Genomic DNA, 19,398 nt, shown 5'->3' on the forward strand with positions numbered 1-19,398 from the left:
AACTTGTACAAACTCAAGGTTAGTCTATAATTGATTGCTGACATAGCACCGTTGCCAATTTATTTGGTACATCTGGCTAAATTGAACCCAGTTTAATACAATAGCCCTGTCATAGACCTTTAGGAGGGTCAGTGTGTTGAAAAATTACAAAAGTTCTTTTCGAGTTGTGTGATTTCAAAAACTTGATATTAAGTGTACATTTAGTTCAAGTGTTCACAAAGTCAAATATTCAGGTTTATCAATTTCAGTTAGTCATTTTCAGATATATGTCACCTTGCTTGCAAATCTGCCTATAATGCCGATACCTGCCGATAATCATACTTTGCCAAATTTACTCCATTGTGCTTAGCTGCTTCTCTCACAACTAAAACCTCTGGTCTCAAATAGTGATAGCGATGTGACCCTGTGGTTTTCTACATAATGAGGCACTTTTCTAATCTTAGAAGTCAGGCTCATCAACAAAACACTCATGTTTAAGCGCCCTCCCATACTTACCAGGTCTACTCCACCTGTAAGGAACATTAATGTATGGAATGTAATTCTTAACCTCTTCAAATTTACACATAAATCTTACAGTTACACTTCATTGCAGCCTATTGCACAACTAATTTTATACAGCATTTTGTTTTTTATTTTTTATATTAATGGCTGTGACACAAAATCTGACGCAAATCTCTAAGTGTTGCATAGTTAAAATACCATAACGTTTGGAAGTCATTGATACTTATTACAACAGATGTGAGAGGTGGGTCTCTACGGGTACATTAGGAAAAAATAATATTTATTTATATTAAAGTACTCAGAATTCCACTTCTAGTTTAAATGAATATGTCGCATCATACAGTACACTGTGTGAAGTCGGTGCACGTCCCCCGTGTAGGTCTACTGCGCGCTCCCGTAACCATGTCGCCATTTTGATTCGAAAAATATGACTGAGTTTTTCCTGCCTTGCATGCTAAAGTTAGCCCTGCGTTTGAATTACTTTGTGCGTGAGTACGAATCAAACAGTATATGTCTGAAATAATAGATATTGCTGTTAATGTCAAGTAGCCATTAACGTTGGGAAACTCTTTATTTGATAGAACTCAAAGCAACATTTGGCTAACGTTAGCTAAGTTGAGCTAGCTAACAGTAGCCAGTGTTGTCGCAGACTGACCCCCTCTTCAAAACAAATCACTATTCGCTCACAGGCTAATGTATGTTAGCTAACACAGATAGCTAATAGTTAGCTGGATAGCTAGGGACTTAATAGCTGGTTGCTTGACGCAAAACTCCACCAACAATCTATTACAGACGCGAGGAATAGCAGCGGACTCTCAACCAAAGGTAAGTTTTGGATGAAAAGATCGCCATGAGTTTGAGCGACGAGCTAACGTTTACTCTGCTGCTGCATCGACAAAGTTGAACCTAAGTTGGAGAGCTATTTAAGTTAGCTATCTCAGCTCAGTACACGTTAACTGTTCGTAGCTAATTAGCTTCCGTGCTAATCAGAGTAAAGGAGGAACTAACGTGAACGTTATCCAAACTGATTGCTAGTCTTATAAATTAGTGTTTAAAATCGTTTACAAACGTTGATTGAGGATCTAATGTGGGCGAATCAGCTAAATCTCCCAAAGGAAACTGTTTAGTTGTTAGATTATCTAACGCTTGTTAACGTATCATAGTCGCTAAGATACGTTTACCAGTTGTGGTTGAGTGCCATCTATATTAATCTATTTTCCCCACTGATATGTTCGTCGTAATATTGCACAATTTTCAAGTTTTCCTTATTATGTATTTGTTAACTAACGAACTGTGTAAGTAGAGTTGTTGAGTGCAGCCGTTCGGATTTGGCTGAGGCCAGCAGCAACGAAGCCTCGCTGAGTTACTCAAATCAAGTACACGCCGTCTAAGTTAATTCGTTCGTTAGTTACCGATGGTTAAAAAAGATAGAGATCATGTGTTTATGCAACAGCTATGAGGAATGTTATTAGCCATCAGGACTGTAGTTGCTGTAACGTTAATCTACGTCGTTTTTATCTTTAATCTGTAGTGGTGGTGCCTCCACTGGAGTTGAAGTAAACAGAAATCTGAGCTCCTACCACAAGTCAGTTGACGTGCACTTCATGCCAAGGCTACAGCAGCTCAGTTTACATTTCTTTAGCTACACACCAGTGTGTTTCCCATTGTTAGACAGTCTTAGCAACGGGGGACCCGCATTGGACTCGTGGGGACCCCTTATATGCCAAAATATTATAAACGTGGCAAGCGGATCCATACTTTTTTTTTTGCTACTGATTGATCTGTCATTTTAAAATACATAGTATTATTAGCTAAAATTTATAAAGGAATTATGGCAAGTGTCCCCTATAAAGTTACCAAAGTCTGAAATGTGGTTTATTTAGGAAACCCAAAGATAATCAAAAATGTGATTTGATGAAAAACCAGAAACCTCTCACATCCTTTGCAAAAACATTAGATACATGTCTGTTCATCTCATTTTACAACTTCAGTGCACCTAAGTGCAAGTAAGCAGCAACAGGCTGACTAAAACTGTAGCTTTTGTTTGTTCTCTGAAGTGCACTATTGCAGATTGGTTGATGATTTGCTAGAACATGCCACAAAGTATTAGAACAACATGATAAACATTCAGTTGCCACCAGTTGCATTTTTATTTACATACAACATGCGAAGGCAGAGGGTCATGTAAAATGTAGGTGGAAATCCCTTTTGCATGGTTTCACTACGTTTTAACTTGCCTAATTACAGACTGTTATTGACTCACAAAATCTACATGTATGCCCTTTAAGTGTGCCATTGTTCCTCTTTTCATCATCTGTTATATGTGCCAGTAGACTGTTTTTGTTGAGATCGCCTCTGGTGGATTCTATTTTGGATGTAAAGTCAAGCATTTGCTTTCCCGCTCAGTGTCCACAGGGAGCATTCAACGGGTTATTACTGCACTTGTGTACTCTGTAAATGTATGCCAGATGGACGCTGCTGCTGCATGTGCTAAGAAGGGTCCTCCTCAGGAAAAAAGGAAAAGAAAAAGGAGGAAGCACTTCAATTTCCTCCCTGAGCTTTACTTCCATGATCAACAGTTGATAGCATGTTGCTCAGAGAAGCTGTTAGATTGACAAAACCAGCACACATAATTTTTTGTCACTGTAGGTGTGTTATGTCGTCTAGATTAGTTGCCACAGTAACCACATGAGGAAAAACAAATGAAACATACTTGCTTAGTCACGAAAGCATCAAATACTTATTCTCCATCATTAAAGATGTATCCTCCATTTACCATCATCTGATAGTTGGCATTTAAAAGCCTTTGTGGCAATGCTGATGAGAAATGAGAAGGAGATCAAATCTTGTTCAGCAGTTGTCCAGGTATATGGTTGGTGGTAGGCATATTTATTTATTTATTTTTGTCAGTCTTGGAAGCAGTCATAATCTTTCACGGTCACAGTGTAGCCTAATGCAGTTTCATAGAATATAGATAGAAGATAGAAAAACGTATCAAAATAGATAGTATAAAATCTGGGGATGCAGTCTGGACATACACGGTCCTCTTGCATGCTAATGAATATTCGCATTGTATTGAGTTAATACTGTGATTGATGCAGGCATGCACATCGTAATTACATTTGTTAGGTTGAGGTCTTCAGGTCATTGTTGTAACCTGAAAGACAACATTGCATTTTAAAACCTTAAATTTTATGTAAATAAATAAAATAAAAATAAACTACAACCCATTACAACTTCAAAATCTGTTGTTTTATGCATATTCTTCTGTACTTTACCCTGACATATCTGGTATCTTTCTTTTTTTTAAAAACATTTTACTACAGATACAACATAATTTTGTAATGATATAAAACTGACAAAGAGATGCCTGGATCACAGTTTTTGCCATGATCCTGAGACTCAAATGCATTTTTTTAGATTATGTTTGCAATACTACAGCTAGCATCACAACTTTATTTAATTTCAATGTTTAGTACGTGGAGAGGAGTATCATTGTGGATTTGATGTAGCACCAAGTTTAAGACAAGATTTTGAAACGTGTTTAACCGAACCTTAACTCATTACTGTTTTTCAAATGCAGAACTATAGCAACAGCACAGAGGTGTGGAGCATCTGCAAAATGTTGTAGAAAAGCAAAACAATAAAACCAACACATGGAAGCAGTATCATGTTACTTTTTTGTTTGAGAAACTAAAACCTGCATTGTGTACATTTTACTTTTAGAGATTAAAACTAGATTTTACAGTCCAGTCTAACATCATTGGCATCAGTTGATAAGGCACCAGGGCAACTTGATGACTAGTAGTAAGCCCCTTTACCAAACAGATTTATCTCTAATGTCTGCAGTGTTCATAGTCTAATTGGAATGAATGTAGTGATTTTAACATACACATTACATTGAATTATACATAACAACCTAAAACTAAATAAATAATTATAACCATTCTTACTAGCAAAGAGTTATTCCAAATGTTACTGTGCATGAGATAAATTTCCATCACAGTCAAGTGTACATGAGTTTTAGCATATTAAATGAAAGTACTTCTGCAGATCTAAAGTAATGTCCGAATGGTATGATAAAACAGTGTCATTTCCTCTAAAATCTTGTTGTACAGTTGATTAATCTCTGCTGTTTTTTGTATTGTGCAGGTTATGGTGAGCCTCTCAGTGTCTCATCTCCTAAAGAGGCCTGCGTTTTAAGAGGAGACCCATGCTGATAAATGCCAGGCCTCGCCACACTCTCTGTCGTCTGCACAAACACAAATGCCTGCCTGCCCGTGGGGGAGGTCTGATTAAAGATATCCACATTTCATCCACTGGTATGTGTGAGCACGTCTTTTTGTGATGCATAGACTACATTTACTTGGACCACAACAGCACAACTTATCATTGTAGTTAACATAAAATTATTAAGCTGGGTATGAGTTGCCTATAGATATGTTCAGTTTCAACTTTACATTCCTTAGAGCAGAGCTTTATTAGTGACTGAAGACATCACCTCCACATTATGTAGAGAGAACATCAAGAGATTTCCCCCTTTATTTTATAACTATATATATTTTTAATTCTTTTTCTATTGTTAAACCATAAACATGTGAACATATGAGGAGTGATTGCTGTTGGTCAGTAAGAATCTGAAATATTACAGAGTAACGTGTTAACTAACACAAAATGAGATTACAGGATATCAGTCCACAGTAATGTACAGTGACGTGTCATTCCCATGCAAGTCCACAGAGTACACTTGTTAGAGTCTGGATTGTGCCGTCTCCCAAATAGGAAAGAAATGGGTACCATATATTGCAAAACTAAAAAACCTTAACGCCTCCATCAACATGAATTCCAGGGTAGAAGAGATGTTCTTAAAAAAGTCCAGTGGAGCATAAGTTAATGGAAAATGGCACATCACAAATCTATGAGTTTGGCAAATCACCTGAAAACTGTAAGTTGTCTTTTAGCCATCTTGCATTTGCTAAAATGTTGGTGTTAGTGTGACATGCAAGGAAGTATACTAAATTTACCTTAATAAAAGCCACCCTTCATTTTACAATTTTGTTGTTGAAGTCAAGGAAAACTACAGGAGAGGGAGAGGACACAAGAAAAAAGGGGACAGAGAGTGAGAGGCACAAGCTGTGTGAGACAGTTTGCAGTTTGCAGTAATCTCATCAGCAGGAAAAAGTGGATTTTACTATATGCTGAGTTTAATCAATTCATAGAAGTTGACCCAACCCACAGATGGTAGAATGGCAGCAGATAGAAGGTGCGTAAATGAAAAAAAGGCGGTTTTCAATACATGGATTTATGTCTTTATGTCAGTCTTTATGGGCACATACAGCTGGGTATCATCAGTGTATCAGTGAAAATTATTTCCTGAGTGCACATAATTTGGCCTAGAGGGGAAATATAAAGAGAAAAAAGCGATGGGCCAAGATCAGAGCCCTGGGGCACTCCATATTTCAGAATATGTTGATATGGTATTATGATAAGTGATAATGATAAGTAGGATTTTAACCAGCTGAGAGCCAGGCCAGAGACACCCAACATGTTTTTCAGTTCGTCTAGAGGTAAACAGTGATCTTTGGTATCGAAGGCTGTGCTGAGATCCAGTAAGAGGAGCATGGTGATGGATTAACCACAGCAGTTCAAAAGCTAGTGGGAACAGTGCTGACTAGAGATCTTTGGAGAATTTAGCTAGCAAAGGGTCAAGGAGGCAGGGAGCAGTTTTAGAAGCCAACACCAGCTTAGACAATGATTCAAGAGATACAGTTACAAAATTTGTTAGAGGGGAAACTAACTGGGACTCGGCACTGGAGGGGTTGATTTTGTGTCTGACCTCATCTATTTTACTGCTGAAAAATTCCAGAAAATCATGGGCTGTAAAGGGCGAGCAGCTAAGACACAGCTGTTGTTAAGTAAGTTTAACTACAGTATCAAAAGAAATCTAGGATTGTGTGTATTGCAATTGATTAAGTTCAAGAAATGTGCTGCTTTAGCATTAGAGAGTACACCTTTTATTTCAACTCACACTGGTGCCACTGGAGAGAGGGAGAGCTTCTGATTTAGATTTTCACCGTTTGTGCTTGAGTGTCCTGCTGGCCTGCGTCAGAGCCTGTGTTTTCTCAGTGAATGTTAGCATAGACTTCATTGACTATCTAGTTTTGGTGGTGAGAGGTACAACTGCATTTAGGAGAAGAGACAGAGCTGTGTTTAAGTCACTGGTACAATTTTCAGTGGTGCCTCTTGCTGCAATGAAAGGGACCAGAACTACTGGTAGCTGCTTACCAAGAGCAGGTCAAGTTGAGGGACCAATGTGTGGAGTGGTAAATACATTTGAAACAGTGTTAGGAGAACAGGCTAGTATTGTGTCAAATTTGATAAGGAAGTGACAGGTGTCAAAGAGATAACAAGTGACAGAGATAGTCAGACTAGACACCGCTATCCCATGGGATAGGGTTCATATACAGACTGGGTGAAACCAAAAGTATAAGTGCCAGAAATGCACAGGTGTTATTGATTTGAATGTTGAAGTCACCCATGATTAGAATTTCATCAGTGTATGTAACAAGACCTGAGATAAATTCTCAGGTAGAGTGGCCGGAGCCTGTTCTCCTAGAGAGGGAAATTCAAAGCTCATGGAGGGCGTTTTAATACTCCAGCCTCAAAAGAGTTAAAAGTAACATCAAGAATGGAAGTTAAACTGAAAATAGACTTATGCTACACCCCCACCTTGTTTAGTAGCCTGAGCAACATGTGCATTGGTATAACCATGTGGGCAAGCATAATTTAACAGTAAGAACATTTTTGGTTCAAACCATGTTTCACATAGAACAGTTGTATGCAGATGTGTGCTGAAGACTTCTATGTTTGTCTTCAGGTCATGAGGTGAATCTGATTTTCTATTAGGTCATCAAAGACAGGTCCATGTGGACAGCAGATTCCAGACTTAGTTGACTACTGTGCACACGTTGTGATGAGTTCTTTGACATGTCTGTCAGAAACCAAATTTCAGCAGTTTGCAATTTAACCTCACACTCCATGTTTCTGTCTTATGGTTTACCTTTGTGGACATCAACATGCAAATTTACTAAAAACCTGGGCTGTTTTGTAATAGCTTTACATGATCAGAAGAGAGTATGTTGCTTCAATTGCAAAATCCTATGAAAACATCATGCTTAATTAGAATTAAGCATGTCAATACAAGTATATTTCACTCCATGTAAAACATAGTCTGATATAAAAGGACAGGAATGTTTAATCCTCAAACTTACAGCTTTGTTTACATCAGTTTCTCTCACTAGTGTCCTTCCCCACCTACCCATCCACTCCTCCCTTCTCTACCTCTTGATTTTATTATTTCTGGCCACCGCTGGGTCTCCTTGTGTTCCGTCATCCTCTTCCACCTGCATGTTTTTTTTGTTTTTTTTTTTTAAATAAACCATTCCTCCCTCCTCACTCTGCTGTTCTATGACCTAGGGCTGTGTCCCCCGTCCCAGCGGCAACCATGTTTTGGAAGTTTGACCTACACACCACCTCCCACATTGACCAGCTGCTGGACAGGGAGGACGTGACACTGAGAGAACTGATGGAGGAGGATGACGTCCTGCAGGAATGCAAGGCCCAAAACCGTCGATTGCTCCTCTTCCTCTCCCAGGACCACTGTATGCAGGAGCTGGTCAGTCTCATCACCACAGAGCCGCCTGCTGATCTGGAGGAGAGGAGCCGCTTTAAGTGAGTCCCCTCATTGGTTATTGACACAAAGGTGACAAGTTTCAGTGCCAGTGTGCATTGTGAAAAATACAGCATACCGCTTATGGTTAGTACAGCCATTATAAACTACAAACACAAAGCACAATTTTAATATCAGACTACTGAAAAAATGCAGTACATTTCCTAAATAGAAATATAGAAAATTGTTAATTAACCAGGCTTGTCAGTCATAATATGATGATATATTATCTTTTATATTGCTGATACATTTCATAAATGCCACTTAAAAATCATTAATTACACCAAGACATCTTCTCATTGTCTTATTTATTTATTTTTAAGATTTCCAAACATTGCTTGTGAGCTCCTGACATCAGATGTGTCCATTATAAATGATAAGCTGGGCGGGGATGAGTCTCTCCTTGAGATGCTTTACCACTTCTTGGAGCAGGATCCGCCCCTCAACCCCTTACTGGCCAGCTTTTTCAGCAAAACTATCGGCAATCTCATTGCCAGGAAAACCGAACAGGTACAGTGAAAAAGATCTTGGCTTGCACTGTTAATCCACTGTACAGCAAAGAACTGACATACAGTATACTGCTATGTGCAAATGAAAGCACTTTTTTATTTTTCCAGGTGATTACCTTCCTAAAGAAAAAGGAAGGCTTCATTGGCCTGGTGCTGAAACATATTGATGCCTCTGCCATGATGGACCTGCTGCTTCGCCTCATCAGTTGTGTGGAACCTGCCCCCTTGAGGCAGGAGGTCCTTCATGTAAGCGATCTAAATATGTCTTTATACCTCCCCTGAGTAAATGTAAAAAAAAAAAAAAAAAACCTGAATGTAATGCCATTTATGGTTTTTCCCATCCCAGTGGCTGAATGAGGAGAAGTTGGTACAGAGACTCTCAGAGCTCATCCATACTGGTAAAGATGAGGAGGTGAGTTGACTCGTCACTATACTGTTATGATACTCAGATGAAGAAGCTTACAAAACTTTTAACAAAACATCTGTTCATTTAAATTAAATGATTTAACAATTTACCTTTCAGAGACAATCAAATGCGTCCCAAACGCTTTGTGACATCATCCGCCTTAGTCGAGACCAGGCCAATCAGATGCAGGAGAATGTGGAGGCTGACCCACTATTGGCTGTACTAGAGTCGTAAGTTTACAGTACCTTACAGTTGAAAGTTTCAAGAGGAAAAATGAATCTTATCTATGTGCAATCTGAGGGTGTGGTGTTTGGAATGAGCACTGAAAACCCTAGCATTTACTTGGTCACTTTTTCCCCCCTTCTAAAATTCAAAATACCAATGTATTGGCTCTATTAGGTGGACAAACTAGTCAAGTCCTTGGCTAATCTGACGCTGGTAAATGGTATATATATGCTTTTTGAGGCTAGACTTGGTTGTTAAATAAGTTGAGAAAGGCAATCACTTTGTTTACAATTTACAATTTCAACCTTAATCTCAACCATAGCTGACTCAAAATGTGCACATTTCCCAATCTGGAGTGTTCTGGAGAGCGTATAAAAAAGAAATAGAGACAAACATACATCAGGTTGTAGTGTGTGTGCAAAGTCAGATTTTTGTGTCAGGCCGTGTTTGTTTCCTTTATCATGCTCTGTTCAGAGGGACAGTAAACTTGCACTTTGCCTCCCAAGCCCATGAATTTCTGTCAATGTCATTATGAATAGAAAACTAATGGGACATTTGCTTTGTTTGCTTCAGCAGAACACCTCATTAATATGTCACCATTATCAAAGTTATTGTTTCTGAAAACCTGTGTATCTTTCAGGCAGGAGAGTGTGGCGGGGCTCCTCAAGAACTTGTTTGAGGGGGAGAGGAGCGAGGCCTCCATCGTTAACGGAACTCAAGTGCTACTTACCTTACTGGAGACCAGGAGGTCTGGGTGAGTCAGGGTGTTTCCTGTCAATTTTCTAATTGTACATTTTGGGAGCTTCTGTAATTTTGGTTTCACTAAGTCCTGGTCGTCTCTGCACTGAGACAGATATAATTAAATTATTTTTTATTATTTTATTTAATTCTGTAAGGTATCAGGAATGTAAAGGAAATGCTTCCCTCGGTGTATGTATATGAATGCAGACACAGGCACTTGGTTGGTAGTATAATCTTCATAGTGTAAAGTTTGATTACTTAGTGTTTTTGTCTGCTTGTGTCTCCCAGGTTGGAAGGGCTGATGGATCTGTATTCTCAGGGTTATGAAAGGTCTTACACTGTCAACAGCAGTATTTTAAATGCCATTGAGCCCCATTTAAAGGACTTCCAGCAGCTTCTTCTGGATCCCCCCAAGGTAAAGCTGCATTGCAGTGCTAGCATTTCATATATTTTTAACAGTTTAACATTTATCTTTTAAAATAGTGCAGCATTTGATGGAGAATTGACAGTGCACATTTTAATTGTTATACAGCCTTGTGTTCCCCTCTGTGGTACAGTTGTAGGATTGAAAATCCGTTCTTGTGTATTGGTATCAAAACAACATTTGGTAATGACACTAGTTGATCTACTTTTTCTATTCCATCTACAGAAAAGTGCAATATTGACGACCGTTGGCGTTCTAGAGCAGCCACTGGGGAACGCCCGCCTTCATGTGGCCCGGCTGGTGGCCGCCCTACTGCAGACCAATGCCCCCAGTATCTGCCAGGAGCTTTGCAATCTTGCCACCATGGACCTACTACTGGTAGGATAAGTTTGACTTCACTCACTGTAGCTCCTTTTCATCACTGCACACAGAGTAAGATGTGATTGTTTTTGTATATCTAAAAAAGCTGCATCAGATTTACACAAGGTCAGTGATGAGGCATGGAACCATTGATTACCTTATCACACCCCTGACCAAAGAGCAGTGGGTGTGGCCTCTTCGGAGCAGGTTCATTTATGCCTTTCATTCGTTTCGTGCTGTTCAGCAGACAGGGAATACAAACACTCCACTGTTGTCTCAGTTAAACAACATTGGGGCAGTGAAGAGTTTCTGGTCCAGATATTAATGCCATGTGTTTTACCTCTGCATCAACCACAACTAGGCTGGAGGCATTATGTTTCTGAGTTGTGCACCCATCCCATTCTTGTGAGTGCCATTTGACAAGGAATGGTTTTTCCTTCAATTGTTCACCTGTCTGTGTATATCCTTATGTCACAAACCAAAAATCTTCCCTAAGGGGCCTCACAATCTGTACAGTAAATGACACCCACTGTCCTTACACTCTCGACTCAGATGAGGTCCCAGTAATGGGCAAAATGGAAGAAACCTAGTGAATGTTTTAGCTGCTCTATTTATTGTGTTTATCAAGTTTATTTATGAATATTATATATAGATTGTGATGATAGTGATAGTGATAATTTTCATTTTTTTTAAATTTTACAATGTCTAAATTCTTTCAGTCTTTACTGTAGTTATTACTTGAGTCTGGACAGACATTGAGTTAAACTGCAGTTTGACTGGTTGGCAAAGGCACATGATCGTAAGGGGTACAGATCCATGTACTGTTGCAGTATTTGCCTAAAATGCTACATCTTGATAACTGCGTGTTGTTAAGGGAACTCTCTCTCAGTTCAGTGCTGCTTACAGTTGTTCTCTTTCATGCGCTCTGTCACAGCATGTCAATGAGTTTGATTTGCATCTCTCTCTATGAACAGGATCTGTTCTTCAAATACTCCTGGAATAATTTTTTGCACTTCCAAGTGGAGCTGTGTGTGGCGGCTATCCTGAACCACCCTTCCTCAGAGGAGCGGCCCAGCCCAGGCCTCCAGAACCATGATGGGAAGCCTGCAGCGTCTAACCCTGAGGCACAGGGGGAGGCAGTGGAGACAGGCAGGACCATTGACCCACAGACCTCCATCCATAATGCCCTCGTGGCACATGTAGGTGGCTTAAGGAGCTCCTTACCATGAGAATGGCATATTACATCCAGATGTCTTTTGGGTGTTGTGTGTTTTAAGGGCTTTCCCCTGTAAATTGATAAGTTGATGCATCAGTTGAGAAGACCCTGAGTAGACTTTGTTGCCCAGTATTTTTTCATCTCATGCCCTCTGTCAGTTATTTCCACACTCATCATGATTCTGTGTTTCTTTTGAACCCTCAGCTCTTCCAGAAGTGTCGATTGGTACAGAGGATCCTTGATGCCTGGGAGGAGAATGATAGAATACAGTAAGTCTGCTCGTATGCATGGCCAGTAATGTGCTCAAACCCATTTGTATTGAAATAGCACATTTCCTACCACTACATCATTTCTGTGCAGCTGCATTTTCTTGTTATGCAGATTCTGCAAGATATGTATAGTAGTTACATGCTGATTTTGCATGTAGGAGCTAAAAATGTTAAAATGTTGCCTTTTCCATATTTTGTATTGTATTTTTCAAAGTGAAACTGACAAAAGTGAAACTGACTTGTTGCAGTTACTGTGTTGAAGCTAATCTTAAGTGAACCTGTGATCTCAGGGTTGAGGGCGGCACCAGGAGAGGCAACATGGGTCATCTGACCAGAATTGCCAACATGGTGGTTCAGAACTTGGAGAAAGGACCAGTACAGGCCCAGATCACTGACCTCATCAAAGGTAATCATATATTGCAATAGTCCTGATGCCAGGTTAGTCACCTGTTTATCTGAAAATTCACTAACAATTAATATCCCTGCTATGGTTTACAGAGCTGCCAGAGGACTGCAGAGGTCGCTGGGAGAGCTTTGTGGACGAGACCCTGAGAGAGACCAACAGGAGGAACACGGTGGAGCTGGTGAGATATTATTCAATAGCACTCTTTGTTTCTGAATAAAAACCTTTCTTTTAACTTCCTCTCATTTCCTCCTCTCCCCTACCAGTTTAAGCCCTGTGTGCAGAGCAGCAGTTACTCAGAACAGGACCATGCAGCCCAGCATTCTGTCAGAGCAGTCGTTACTACCTTCTCAATACATTAGAAAAAAAAGTCATCTAATAAATCTGAAAATATATGCAACAAAAGTCAGAAGTGTTTTTAATTAATAAACAGTAGTGGCCTTGATTATACATTGTAGATTTAAAGGTGCCCTGTGGAGTTTTTTCTAAACAAGCAAAAAGTGATGTTAACATGTAGTGTTACTCATCAAAACACAGAGTGTCTATCTCTCTAACGAACACGCTGAATGTATTTCCTTCCTCATAAAGCATTTGCCAAGCCAATTTAAAAAAAAAAAAAAAAATCCCTGGTATTGTGCCACCAGTGTGTGTGCCTGTGTGTCCTTCTGTTTGTGCATGACACAAATAAAAAGGGACTCGCTCGTAGATTAACTCCATAGTGTTACTACAGGTCAGAAAGTCCACATGGAACCTTAAAATCATGGAGCATTACCTATACAGTATGAGTTTTATCTTAACAGCACAATGACATTTGCAAAGCACTTGTCTGTCATATCATAATTGCAACATGATGTACAAGTATGTCTTGAAAGACATGTACTGTTGAACACTGAAAAAAAGTTGACCAAACCTCCACACTGTGTTCCACAGGTAAGCACCCACAACATGCACTCATCCAGTGAGGACGATGACATGGAGAGCCCCTTCCCCAATGACCTGTCTCTCCAGCAGGTAGGATGGACTCGCCACCATGGAAACAAAATGACACCTCACCCCACTGTTTATAAATTACTGCCTAAATCCGTCTTCAGCAACCTCCTCTGTCCATAATGACATCACCTTAAAAGTGTCCTTTTGACCCTCACAGGCCTTCTCTGACTATCAGATCCAACAGATGACTGCCAACTTTGTGGATCAGTTTGGGTTCAATGACGAGGAGTTCAATGAGCATGATGACAACATTAAGTAAGTCTTACTGTGCAGTCAAGAGCAAAGAATCTTTGTTTTTACCAACTGTCAGTAAACACTTTGATTGTATGTCTGTTGAATGTAATACTTGAGAGTAGGTATCTTATTTTTCGTTGCTTAACATGTTCAGTTACACCACAACAATCACCCAATCTACTGGTTGTTTGCTAACATTTTAACATTCTACTTGTTCTCTTTCCTCAGTGCCACGTTTGACAGAATTGCCGAAATAAACTTCAATCTAGATGCTGATGATAATAGTGTAAGTGTTTTGCACATGCTTGTGTCTTAAGAGGTTTTCAGATACAATGTGGCAACGGCACCGCTGCTCTCTGAAAACCGTTATGTCCAGAGGCATGCAACAACACTGTGTTGCTGTGTTGAAGCCTGTACATTTATTTTTCTGTTTGTACATTTTTGTGAAATTCTGTACAGAGGATATTCAGCCCTGTTCAAAAGCAGCCCTCCAGTGTGATCCAGCTGAGAATAAGAGAAATATTACTTTATAATGATTTAAAAACATAATTAGGTTATGTTACTTTTTCTTTGTAGGAGAATAGGCATACTACTTATTGCTTTAATGAGTGCACTTTTGGCAAACCATCACATAATTTTTCCAAAATTGAAACGTGTCTTTTGTACACAGGCCAATGCGGCTGCTTTTGAAGCCTGCTGTAAAGAGAGGATACGCCAGTTTGATGATGCTGAAGAGGAAGAGGACATTTGGGAGGAGAAGGAGATCAACTATGCAACACAAGCTAAATCCAGAACAAGGTAAACCTGCTATTTATTTATTTTTTCAAGTTTTTGGTTCCCTTAGTGCAGTTCTTTACATGACAAGTCTCTGTCTTTGTTAACCTTGTAATTCTCCTATCTTCCAGGTTTGGGGTCTCCCAAACCTCAGAGGGAAGCTCCAGAAACAGCTTGGAGAATGGAGGAAGGGAGCAGGACCGCGGATCTGAATCTGATGAGGATGAAGACTCTGACCATAACACATCAGATACAGGTAGACAAGAGGAGAGCAGCCACTCACAGAATACACTTATATTATTTCAGGCTAGAAACAACCCTTCAAAATAGGCTATTTTGACTTCTTTTGTGACTATTGTCTTATTTTCAGGTCCAGGCTGGACAGCAAATTTCAGGGACTCTGGAGGGACTGCAGCATCCCAAACCCCAGCAGCGTGGGACAACTCAGCTGGGAGTGGAGCCCAGAGGCATCCAACAGGCTGGGCCAACTTCACTGAGTTCCAGCCTTTCTGCGGGTGAGAAGCAAACCTGCTGATCCAAATTAGGAGGTCTCCTATGGTTGTCTTAAAAAACAAAAAACATTTACATGTATGCTTCCCATACAACCTGACAGATTTTTTGAGTATCTGGAAGAATTGGAAAGATCCAAACCCAGGTGTGCAAAGCTTGTAGAGGCTTAAAAAGACTTAAAGATACAAAGTACAAAGCACTGGATTAAGGGTCTGAATACTTCTGTTTTTGAATGGCAGTTTTAAGAACTAAATCCACAACATTCTAAAGCCAATGTACATTTTTAGAACATAACCACAAGATTTTGTTGGAACAGTCGCCTTTCTTTACAACTTGTTAACACAGATTACTGTTTTCCCTCTGGTTTCCTGCAGCACAGAGACTAATCCCAGGTGCAGCTCTCCTGTGGACTCAGGCAGTGGGGACACAGATAAACAAGCCAAACAAAACCACGAGAAGAGTGGTGAGCGTTTCCCTGCACTCTCACTCTCTGTTGGAGATGGACTCTGAGTCTGTCCGTAGAGTTGGTGAAAGATTTAAAAAATGTAACAAGACTTCAACAATTACACGTCTGTTGCTCAATAGTCTTTTTTTTGTGTCCGCAGATGTCGGTGCCTCATCTGGTGCTTGGCCAGTGGGAGAAGGGAGGAAGGCTCCTCTTGTGGCCTCAGACAGCAGCTCCTCCGGGGGATCTGACAGCGAGGAAGACGACAAAAATGCTGGTGCTCCTCCTTCTGCAGCCACCCCCTCGGAAACAGCTGGGGCCCCTGGCAACAAGACAGCTGACCTCAAAAGGTTTGCAACTCTTAAATGAAAGCTTTGCTGTCAGATGCTGGATAGTAAAATCCTCCTCTGTTGACCAGTCCACTTTGCAGTGTGTGTGTGTGTGTGTGTGTGTTACCACATTGAGGTAATTATAGACTGGACAGGGATTTGAAATTACTGGATTCATTCAGTTTTGCCTTTCTAAGTAAAGTACATCCTGGGAGCTTCTCTGCAGAAACTTCAGCTTAAACCTTAAGGTTAAGTAGAAGATGTTTGTCATTTTAGAAAGGTATTTAATTACCAGGTAGCAAACACAATATTAGTACTTTTTCCACTGTGTGGAAAGTGAATTTAATTACCATTTAAAAGAGTTTACAAGTGTATTTTTTTTCTTAATCTTCACAGTCATTGTTTCATTCAAAGTGTATTGGTGTGAAGTAAATAGTAACTCTTAGCCTCCATCTTGCAGTGAGGAGAGTCTGGTGTCTCTGGAGAAGCTCTCCCTGTCAGATCCTCCCAAAACATCAGAGCAGCAGCCTGCTGAGGATTCTAACACACAGACTGACAGGAAGTAAGTTCCCACCTGACAAATAATTTGTGCTGAAATAATCATTTAACTCATTGATTACCAGTTCTGCTGGTCAAAAAGAATGTTTTTAAGACCTTGTTTTGACTTTGGAAGCTTTGGAAACAACTGAGCAGATGATGAATAAATCAAAGTGACCAAACTGAATTTAGTATCCATGTTGACAGAGGGCAGAGGGTGGTGAACCTCTGGTGTAAAGGCCCACATGTAGTTACAGGCACGGATAAGGGATGTTGTTTGTCTGCAGCACCATGTGACCATGAAGTCTGGGTTGCAAACCAACAACTGGATGCTGAAAGTATAGATTGGATTTCAGTCACCACAAACCAGTGCTTAATTTGTAAACCAGGAGGTCCTGGAGAGAGTTGGTTGGTCCTTTCTCCTTGGAAGCTGTTATAGTAGCATCCCTTAAGATGTGTGTTTGACTGTTAACTGTGTCATCCTAACAGAGAGGAGACGCCACCTCCCTCAGAAGTGTCGGTCAACGGACCGGTCTGAGCGCGAGCAGACGCAGAAATCCATCAGTGACCGTGCCGCGGACTGTCAGCCTCCTCCAGAGTGACTCCCCTAAATAACCTCACTGCAACTATGGTGTTTTTACTGAATCACTCTGCCATGTTATTGGACCTGGACACTGCCAATCAACACCAATAATGAGGCGGCGGAACATGTAAAAAAAAATACATATATGAAAAATAAGAAAAAAAAAAAACCAACAGACAGAACGGAGTGTAGAGGAATCATCTTCAAAGCCTTTTTTCCGATGTTGCACATAATTACGTGCGGTTTTAATGTAGCAGCGATCTTATGAGACGACAGAATCCGAGGGGTAACATCATTATTATTTTTTTATGTCCTGAACGATTTCTCTCCTTCTTGTTCAAAGCTGTTGGAACCCCATTGTTAGGGATTTTACATTGTCACCCCTGAATGGATAGCACAGGCTAACTTTTAACGATGCCTCAACAATAAATACCTGTTTTTGAAAACTTTTTTTTTTTCCTTCAAGCTTAAGAAAAAGCACTTATGCAGCCATTTACTGTACATGATAGCACAATGTAAGTGTTCTACCCTCATCTCTGCTGGCTGTCTTATCTGTCCTCTCCCCCAGATCAAGTTTTTTCCCCCCATTTTTTTTTTCTTTTTTTTTTTTTTCTCTTTGGTTGCTGTTGATGAAACATCTCTTGTTGTCATACATCACCAGGTTTCTGAATGTTTTGAAGTGCTTCAGGAGGGTCCGTTGAGGAGGAGGAGGAGGAGGAGGGGCGGGTCAATGAACAGAGTTCTAATAGTATTACTGTCTTTTGCTCATGTGCAATAATGTCAATTAGCCATTTTATTTAAAAATGAAATTCAGCATTTTTTTTTTTTTTTTTAAAGAATCAATCTAGCATCGGAGCCTCATTTGGTGTAGTTTTAAGCAAACAAATTTGGATATAATCTCAACTTGAGGTTTTGGATTTTTTAAATTGAATTTTCTTTTGTTTTTTTCTTTGTAGTGCATGTATAACTGGTTCTCTGTTGACCTAGCTAGTGAGCTAAGACCTTCTGATTGTATTGACTTTTAAGTTCTTATTGCTATCCCCCTTAAATCAACCAAACATTATCTACCTATATACAAATATTATCTACATTTAAAAGTAATTTTACAAGCAATGTTGAGATTACTATTATTGTCTGTTCCTTTTTTTTTTTCACTGTCTCCACCAAGCACTTACTCACAGGGCGAGAGTGGCATCTGGTAAGAGTGATGCTGTATGTTTTTTTTTTTTTTTCTTCTTTTTTTAAAGTTTTAATTTTATTTCTCTCTGAGCAGCAGGATTGGAAAGAGGGCAGGTCTGAGTTCTGCAGAGCTCCAGGCCGCTTTGGTGTACTTACTTAAATCACTTGACAGCGATCAGGTTCTACGATCATTGTTAAAAAAATTTGAAATTAAAAGTGTCTGGTTGACCACATTAATACCAAAAGCTTCGCTTTACCTGTCTGGTTGTCGTCTTTCCATCTCTGCAAACTAATCTTACAGGGACCTTCAAGCTGGGTCGGGCTCTGCCGGGAGTTAACGTCAGGTCGCTGGACTAAAGGTGTCGACTTTGTCCCTCCTCAACAGGTGTAACAAAGCTGTCAGGAGAGCGAGGGAGATGTCAGTCAAACTCTCTAATCCTGAGAAGAGGATCAAAAGAAGGAGGTCAGAGGTCAGGGTCAGCTGTGTCTTAGCCCCTAAACTACAAGTTGTGAGTACTGAACTGTTACTCTGTTTATCTCAAGACAAAATGAAAATCATCTTGCCAGCACTTGATATGGAATCACTTTTACCACTTTATTAGGAACACTGTGCTAATACTGAATAGGGCCTCCCTTGCTCTCAGGACAGCTTCACTTCTTCGTGGCATGGATTTCACAAGGTGTTGGAAACTTTTCTTTGACATGATTTCACAATGTAATTTCTGCAGATTTGTCAGCTGTGCATTCATGCTGTGAATCTCCTGTCATACCACATCCCAAAGGTGTTCTGTTGGATTTAGATCTGGTGACTGGGAAGGCCAGCCAAGTACACTGAACCATCATGGGTCTATAGTTTTATAGATTCATGCTGTTAACACCAAATTCTGTGGCTGACAGAAGTGGAACCCAGTGTGGTCCTCTGCTTTTGTAGCTCATCCACTTTCAGTTTGACATGTGCCTTCTGAGAAGCCATTTTTCTATGACCTCTCTCATCAGCAAGGTGTTTCTGTAAAGTTGGAAATGAATCTGACTAA

General features: G+C 40.0%; 1 protein-coding gene across 3 annotated transcripts; it reads left to right on the forward strand.

Moving 5' to 3' along the window:
• Positions 1–876: 876 nt before the first annotated feature.
• ppp6r2a (protein phosphatase 6, regulatory subunit 2a) lies at positions 877–18,609 on the forward strand. Of its 3 annotated transcripts, none has more exons than XM_018697056.2 (24): positions 877–989; positions 4,654–4,823; positions 7,978–8,232; positions 8,554–8,740; positions 8,848–8,985; positions 9,086–9,151; positions 9,263–9,375; positions 10,011–10,124; positions 10,400–10,526; positions 10,761–10,913; positions 11,870–12,094; positions 12,316–12,380; positions 12,671–12,786; positions 12,879–12,964; positions 13,714–13,794; positions 13,931–14,028; positions 14,236–14,293; positions 14,678–14,805; positions 14,913–15,037; positions 15,152–15,296; positions 15,666–15,754; positions 15,897–16,086; positions 16,526–16,627; positions 17,092–18,609. In XM_018697056.2, exons 3-24 carry the CDS (start codon positions 8,006–8,008, stop codon positions 17,138–17,140), a joined length of 2,682 nt encoding a protein of 893 aa, XP_018552572.1. In that variant the 5' UTR covers positions 877–989; positions 4,654–4,823; positions 7,978–8,005; the 3' UTR covers positions 17,141–18,609. The 3 variants fall into 3 exon arrangements, with proteins under 3 accessions (XP_018552572.1, XP_018552571.1, XP_018552573.1); XM_018697055.2 differs by having other exon boundaries at positions 880–1,326; XM_018697057.2 differs by having other exon boundaries at positions 887–985.
• The last annotated feature ends 789 nt before the right edge of the window (positions 18,610–19,398 follow it).

Source organism: Lates calcarifer, linkage group LG18 (assembly GCF_001640805.2).
Source record: "Lates calcarifer isolate ASB-BC8 linkage group LG18, TLL_Latcal_v3, whole genome shotgun sequence".
Lineage (NCBI taxonomy): Eukaryota > Metazoa > Chordata > Actinopteri > Centropomidae > Lates > Lates calcarifer.